This window comes from Schistocerca nitens, chromosome 2 (assembly GCF_023898315.1).
Source record: "Schistocerca nitens isolate TAMUIC-IGC-003100 chromosome 2, iqSchNite1.1, whole genome shotgun sequence".
In the NCBI taxonomy this organism is placed as follows: domain Eukaryota; kingdom Metazoa; phylum Arthropoda; class Insecta; order Orthoptera; family Acrididae; genus Schistocerca; species Schistocerca nitens.
In genome coordinates, this window is record NC_064615.1 from 587,871,211 (window position 1) to 587,879,432 (window position 8,222).

Genomic DNA, 8,222 nt, shown 5'->3' on the forward strand with positions numbered 1-8,222 from the left:
AACCACCAACTCGCAAGAGCATTAGCCGTTGGTTTAGGCAATTTAAGCAGACTGGGAGTGTGTGCAAAGGAAAAAGCATAGGCCGACCGCGTGTGTCAAAGGCTGATGTCCAGGATTCAGGAAAGTTTTGTGCACAGTCCCAGTAAGTCTACCAATAGAGCCAGTCGAGACCTGTGAATACCCCAAGCAAGTCTATGGAAAGTTCTGAGACAATGTTTGCTCTACAAGCCCTACCGATTACAAGTTGTGCAGGCTCTCAAACCCAATGACAAAGGGAAGTGTCTCGAATTTTGTGGTTATGTGCTAGGAAAGACAAAGGATGACGCATTTCTACAGCGTCTAATTTTTAACGATGAAGTGACGTTCCACCTTAGTGGCAAAGTCAACATACACAATGTTCGTATAGGGGTCTGGAAAATCCACATTCACCATTGCAACACGAAAGAGCCCACCGAAGATCAATGTGTTCCGTGCCACATCCCGTGCAAAGGTTTATGGACCATTTTTCTTTGCAGAAAGAACTGTAACAGGAATCATGTTGGAACAATGGCTGTTCCCTCAAGTTATGGAAGATTCCCAGGACTTCATTTACCAACAGAATGGAGCCCCACCCAATTGGCACCATGATTTACGAGGCTTTTTGAATGATTTCCTTCTTCAGCGCTGTATCGGTTGCAGGGGACTTGACTGGCTCTGAGCACTATGGGACTTAACATCTATGGTCATCAGTTCCGCAGGGGACTTGAGGACCTGGCTCTGCACTTCTGGCCCTCGAGATCTCCTAACCTCACACCCTGTGACTATTTCGTATGGGGTTATATAAAGGAAGCTGATGAATTCTTCTCGGGTTATCAGCCGAATGGTGGCGTCGTCTTGTCGCAGCGTTTCGTACCAATTATCTTCTGGGGAAGTCTTCGCCAGAAGATGATGGGTACAAAACGCATTGAAACGTTGCAACAAGACGACGCCACCATTCGGCTGATAACCCGAGAAGAATCCAACCTTAGAATACGCCGAGAAAGACTGCAATCGCATATAAAGGAAGCTGTTTACGTCCCGCCTCCATCAACTACCCTGAACGATGAGCGGAACCGGATCACTGCTGCTGTGCACTCAGTAACAGCAGATACACTTTCACATGCACGGGACGAGTTTGGCTAACGCGTCGATGTTTGCCGTGCAGCCAACGATGGACACATTGAACTTTTATACCGTTTATCTCATTTCTGATTATAAAATAATTATTAAAAACTGATTTACTACGAATTATTAAATGTATTAAACTTGCATTATGTGGATGCCGATTCATCCGTGACGCTGATGCCTCCAGTTTTAATTGTCCTACCTCTACATTTCTTTAAAGAAATATCAACAAACGGCTCTTCTTTGTACGCCTTGATCCCTCATTCGTGTGGTACTGTTTACGTAAGTTATTATTAATAATTAATTTACTTTTGCATTACTCGTCAATTTTCTCACTGAAACAATGCCAAAGGCAGCATGAATACGCTGCTCCTGAGTCTCCACATCTGGAATGGGCTCTGCATACATGATACTTTTGAGATGGCCCCATAACTAGAAATTGCACGGGTTGAGATCCGGTGAACGATGAGGCCATGCAACTGGACCCCTCGTTCGAACCATCGACCAGGGAAGACACGAAGGAGATGCGTCCGGACGTTAACGGGTAAGAGGGTAGGAGAACCATCATGTAGTAGCCACATAACTCTTAGAATCATCAATGGAACTTCTTCCACCAGGGGAGGCAAAATTACCCCCCCCCCTCCCCCCCAAGAAACGCCGAGAGTTCTGGCCTCTTAGGTGACGTGGTAGAAAGACTGGTCTCAAAATACGGTCGCCAGTTATCCCGGCCCATGCATTTCGGCTGCACCGATGCTTACCAAGTAAGGAAAGGTACCACTCTCCAGGAGGAAACCATTCATACTGTAACTGTGGCTGCATGTTATACCGCCTATTAGATTGCAGTTTCTCTAACAAATTATGGTTGAAGGGGGTCTAGCAAGGAAACCATGCGATTCAGGACATAAGTTCATTACATCTTTTTTGTCCTGTACCCTCTTATCTATCAATCCCTAGAGTTTCTACACAGTGGAAAAAAACACCCTATGTATGAGTCAGTAGAGGGACAAAGAAATCACTCTTAACCACGTCTGGTAACTACATAACTGTAGTATGCCTAGCAGAGAGTGTCTCCATTCCATGGGGTGGCCATGAGTTTACAAAAACACGTCAACTATTTTAAATCAGATTTTGGGAAAATGAAGGCAGATGTGAGTAGTCATTCGGAGTGGAAAGCCGCGGATTATTCGCCGAATGGACGGGTTTGGGTGCTTGCTTGCGAAACAGAAATACGTGGATCTCTCATCACGGAGATTTCACGGAAAACACCAATTATGACGTCAAAAGTCATTATAGAGTGTCGTCCAACTTCTTTGTTTTTACTACAAGCAGGCGGGAAACGTTTTTTGACTTAACCTTAGAACATAAAACGAATATGATGGACTCGTAATAACAGGTGTTGGTCATGAAGAAGAAGAAATTGTCTTTCATAAAGAATCACAAAATTCAGCTAACAAATTGCACGTGCATACTTCGTTAAATAAGTGCTGAAGGAACAGGCAACTGAAATTTGGTGGGAGGGCCATTCAACACTATACGACAAATCTTTAACATGATAGAATCGAAACAAATAATATAGAAACAGACGAACTAACATTCACAACGATTGTAGCAAGACTCAGTATACTATTTGAAAAACTGGACCTAACGGAAGCATATAGGCCACGTGCAATTTCCTAACACAAAGAAATATTCTTATCTCAGTCTGGTGACTCTCACTAGAAATTAACGATGGAATAAACTCTATGTGAAGTAATGAAAGTCACAATGGATTTAGTCTGGGTATAAATTTAGACAGGCATAGTCACTTTGCTCTCCTAGCTGCCAAAGCAGCGATTACATCAGAACAAAGTGCTCTCTTGGAGATCTCATTTTCAAGAGTTGTGGAATACTGGAAATTACATAACGGAGACGCTGTTAACTTTTACACCTGATGACTGGGTGTTGTGTGCTGTCCTTAGGTTAGTCAGGTTTAAGTAGTTCTAAGTTCTAGGGGAATGATGACCATAGATGTTAAGTCCCATAGTGCTCATAGCCATTTGAACCATTTTTACACCTGAAATGAGAAAATTAACCACTATGACTATGAAAATGCGACAACCTGACACCGACAATCGCCTATAGTCACCACCAAAGCCAGAGATATGCCACACACCACTGCTCTGAAGCACTTGAAAGCCAAAGATGGGAGTAGCAAAGACATCAGGCTGCCAACATAATGTCCTGAAGAGGACTACTCTACTTCGGGTGCCCTATCGACACAGACAAACCCCTCTACTTTGTCGTGTCATTTGTCAAGCTGGCAGACCTACCATCTATGTTACAGGTCGCAGCTACCCACAAAAATTACAGTCTAAGCCCAGTGGCACGTCGATGAGTCCTAGTTTTCGCTCGCGAAGGTGGTACTAGCACACAAAGATAATTTCATATAATTCATTTGCCTCGATGGGCAATGAATCCCCGATCTCCAGTGCGGGTACAAAAATATGATCGACCTCCTACGCGAATCTCAAAGTTGCGAGCATTGAGGACATGGACGGGGACTATGGGCAGGTGGCGCCAGGTGACAGTGTGGGTCAGCTGAGAGGCGCGCTGAGGCAGCCCGCGCAGCTGCAACAAATTCGGCTCAGTGGTTGACGCAATTGCCTAGTCAGCAAGAGATCCTGGGTTCGAATCCATATCTGGCACACATTTTCACTTGACGTTGCTGATCACGTACGAAGTCCCGATGCAAGTGATATTGGTAGTTCCTTCCCTCTCACGTCATATCCTTTATCCCCTCTCCATCTTCAATTTATATAAAAGATAATTGTATTACATAGCCATAAAAGTACTCTGTCTTCTAGAGGCACACAAGCGAGTTGTTGCGTCAAGTGCAGATAAAACCAACAGCCCAAGTCTTTTGGTTACTAAACGGCTCTAATGATGCAATTTCAACGTATATTTATGTCTGAGGATATAATCTGAAACTAGTTGCTGTCGAAAATGACGGTTGACTGGATAAAATTCTTGCTGCATTTCCTTTCTTTTCGTTTTTCACATCTTTATAAATCGAAGCAGTCGTGACATTCGTGTCATATCATAAATAATATCATTGTTCCAGGACAGTGTAGTCAGTATGATGACATCCAAGAAGTGGACAGTAGAGGAGGTATTCAGATGGACTCCGGTACGCTTCGCAGAGGAGACTGGCTCCTGGGAATGGCTGGAGAAAATGTTGCAAAGTGGCATGTCTCCAAAGGACCTCAGTGTCACGAGGAGAAGGCTGTCCATCGGAGAGGCCGCAGCCTCGCTGATGCGCGAGGTCTGCAGTAAGGGCCACCTACAGCTGCTGAGGCTGGCGTTGTCGGTGGACGCGAAGTTGGCGTCGGCGGTTCTGGACAGCTGTGGGTCGACGCCGCTGCACGTGGCCGCAGCCAACAGGCGCGACGCGGTGGTACGACTGCTGCTGGAAGCGGGCACCGACTGCGAGGTGAGAGACAGCCGCGACCGCACGCCCCTCCACGCCGCCGCCGCCAGTGGAAGCGTCCACGCCCTCCGGCTGCTGCTGGATGCCGGCAGCGACCCAGAGAGCCAGGACTCAGAAGGAAACACCGCGGTGCACCTCGCCTCCCAAGCTGGCCACACGACTATCCTGAACGTTATGTTCGACAGGGGCGTGTCTCGCTGCATGGTCAAGATGCAGCTCCTCTTGTCAGCTGAAAGTGGAAATGTTGAGGGGGTGCGCCTCGCACTGAAGTACACGTCTGGCTGGGGTGGTACGTGGAGCGACATGCACAGTGTGGCCATCAGGGGCGGCGGCACGGCAGTGAGAACGCTGATGGCCGCAGGAGTCGACCCGAACGCCCGCGACGCTAACGGCGACACCCCGCTGCACGCCGTGGCGGCCGCGGGCTGCCCGGGGGCGGCGGAGGCGCTGTTGGAGGCCGGCGCAGACGTGGACGCGGCCGACTCGAGCGGCTCGACGCCGCTGCACTACGCGGTGCGTGTTGGAAACCTGGGGGTGGCGCACGTGCTGCTGGCCGCGGGCGCCGACGTGGAGGCTCGCGACGCCGAGGGCGACACGCCGCTGCTGCGCGCCGCCGCCAGGGGCTGCGCCGACGCCGTGGCCGCACTCGTCGCCGCCGGTGCCAGGACCGACGCCGCCGACGCCGCCGGCAGGACCGCCGCACAGGTGGCCAGGCTGCTCGGCCACAACGGGCTCATCAGCGCCCTTCTAGACCTCGAACACAACCACCCCGTGCGAAAAGCAATACCTGTTGTGGCCATCCCACGTCCAGAAGTTCTTGTAGATGCGATATGCGAAGCTTCTTGGGAGTGAAAACGGTTGGAACTCTACACTACGTGCTCATAGCTATAGAGACATTTCACTTAGTGCAGTCTCGAAATCAGTTAATAAATGCAATAAGAAATTATCGAATGCGACAGCAATCGGTAGACGTGACGTAGACAGGCAGACAAACAAATATTACCGTTTCAGGATAATTGAATGCTTTACTCAAGAGTAACAACTTCCGAAACTGAGCATGTAAATAACGTCTTGGTCCAGTACTGGTTCTTATGCAAGCAGTTATAAGGGTCAGAATTTGATACAATTTTTGGATATCCTCATAAGGGACATTGTGCCATATTCTGACCAACTGGCGCATTAGGTCGTCAAAATTTGCGTCTGGTGTAGGACCCTTGCCATAATGCTCCAAATTCTCAATTGTGAGGACATCCAGCCACCTTGATGGCCAAGGTAGGGTTTGGAAAGCACAAGGAAAGCATTAGAAACTCTCGGCGTCTGTGGTCGGCAATTTTCTTGCTGAAATTTAAGCCCAGGATGGCTTGTCAACCGCAGCACCCTTACAGCACAGTGGTATATCGACGATATTCTACATCCCGTTTTGTTTCCTTTCTTCACAAGCCATCCTGGGATTAAATTTCAGTAAGATAACGCCCAACCACAGGCGTCGAGAGTGTCTACTGGTTGTCTTAGTGCATGCCAAACACTACCTTGACCACAAGTTCGTTGGCTCTCTCCCTACCAGGGAACGTTTGGAGCATTGTGGGCGGGGTCCGCTAACAAAAGTGGGATTTTGGCCATATAACGGGCCAATTGAACAGACTTTGGTAACATGTCTCTAAGAAGTACAACCAAAACTCCAGAAATCAATTCCAAACTGTAGCTGATTGCATTAGAGCCAGTGGTGGAACAATGCATTACTGATTGCACAATCTGTCAAGCTCTTTCTCTTGAATAAATCATTAAATTTTTCTAAAAACGTAATAATTTGTTTGTCTGTACATGTAAATCACATACACCGACATCTGTCCCATTCGGATAATTTCTTCGTAGTGCCTCTTTTTTTTGTCTTAGAGTGTAAATCGATAAGGAACTTGTAGATAAACTGTTGCACTGAGATAGGTAAACTAAACAAGAAGTTTGACGAAAAATCTGAGGATTTAAAATCTGTTAGAGAGTAAAATTGTGGAGCTTGATGAAAATCATAATAATAAAAGAGGAAGCATTTTAAAGCGTATTAGCTGCAATTAAAACTGTATCAGGATGAACGGAACAAAAATTCAACATAAGTTTTCTGAAAACTGACCCACATGAAAAAAAATTGTTATGAGTGGGAAGCAGTTCGATATTTGTCAGGTTCAGGTGAAGGGAACTTCAATTGTAAGGACGCAGAATTTCAGGCAAGCAGAGACGAAAGAAAGAGATACCACGAGCTCAGGTTGACGAACTTCATCAAAACCTGAAGGATAGCTTAATATCGGAAGTATATGCACTGACCACACATACGTGACAAACTCACAAAAATTATCAGAAGTTTTCGTTCGCTGCTAGATCAAGGACCTTTCCAGGGTCCCATATGCACAAAATCTACTGCTTTACATATCTCAGTATGGCATGCCTGTATTTTTAACGTAATTTATCCTTTCGCTCGTTTTGCATCCTGTCATTATGTAGGTAGTTTCTCGCCATGCGGAGTTCAGTAAATGATTGGAGCTTACTGTCTGGTAGTTTAATTATCCACTTACAATTTAATTTCACATTACACTGTACACAATCAACTTCCTTCTTTTCCGTGTCGACCCATTCGTCTTTCTTTAACTGGCTAAGATGGTAGTTTACTAAGAGATTAGATATATTCAGGAGGAATGGTTTTGAAATCCTGATTTTGGTTTTTCATAGGTTCCAACGAGTCATTTAAGGTGACTTGTCATGTTATTGCTTCAGTACAGTCAGATCAGAGTCAGGCCTCATTTGTATCCAGCTGGTATTGTCCTCTGTCTTTGGTAAATACAGTACAGTACAATTCAATCTGTGCCATCTTGTATGTTGTCATGACTGTCAAACTTCAGACAGTTTATGGATATTTCACTGCCACAGGTTACAACTGGCACCGTCCGTTGATGTATTGGGCTCACTGACTATTCATGCTTAACTATAATATTCGGTTTAAAAGATGAAACAAAAACTACTCTTTCCCGTTTATTTCTTTCAGTCCATTGAATGTTTTTATTTGGCCCCTGTACTTGAATTCTACAACTGTTTGCTTTTTGTTAACATTTGTTTTTTTTCCGTCTTTGGTCTTGTTGTAGTTTATTTTCAGTCTTGCTCTAACACTGCTCCATCAATACGTCGCATTTCTTACAGTTGTTCTTCATTAGATGAATAACTAAAATAGCTTTAGCCACAAAACAAAGGAGATCCAGAGGATTCTTATCGTGCTAAGCTGAATCAATTATAAACCTCCCCCTACTACACAGAAAATAGTTTTGGCAAAGGGATTTATCTAACTAACAATGCAATTATTACATTTCTACATTCATTACGTTACTGAATAGAAGATATAGTCCTGATATTCAGTTTCATTAATGCGTTTTCAGTAGCTATCAATATACCAAGAATTAAATTCGTGTGGTCCCAAGGAGTCCGTGTAACTTTAAACGAAAATCTACAAAATGACCTAAAAATTTAATTTAGTGGAGCCACTTCCATAAATAGATTTAGATTGTTTGATCGAGAAATAACTTTGATGTATTCATGGACATATTAAAAGAATCTTCAACGAGCCAGACGTTCC

The 8,222-nt window shown here is 45.3% G+C and overlaps 1 protein-coding gene across 1 annotated transcript; it reads left to right on the top strand.

Annotated features, from left to right (window-relative positions):
- The first annotated feature begins 2,231 nt into the window (after window positions 1-2,231).
- Window positions 2,232-7,549, top strand: LOC126235173 (ankyrin repeat, PH and SEC7 domain containing protein secG-like). Its single transcript, XM_049943905.1, has 3 exons — window positions 2,232-2,291; window positions 4,244-5,182; window positions 7,526-7,549. The coding sequence occupies exons 1-3, from the start codon at window positions 2,232-2,234 to the stop codon at window positions 7,547-7,549; spliced, it is 1,023 nt and encodes a 340-aa protein (XP_049799862.1).
- Window positions 7,550-8,222: the final 673 nt, after the last annotated feature.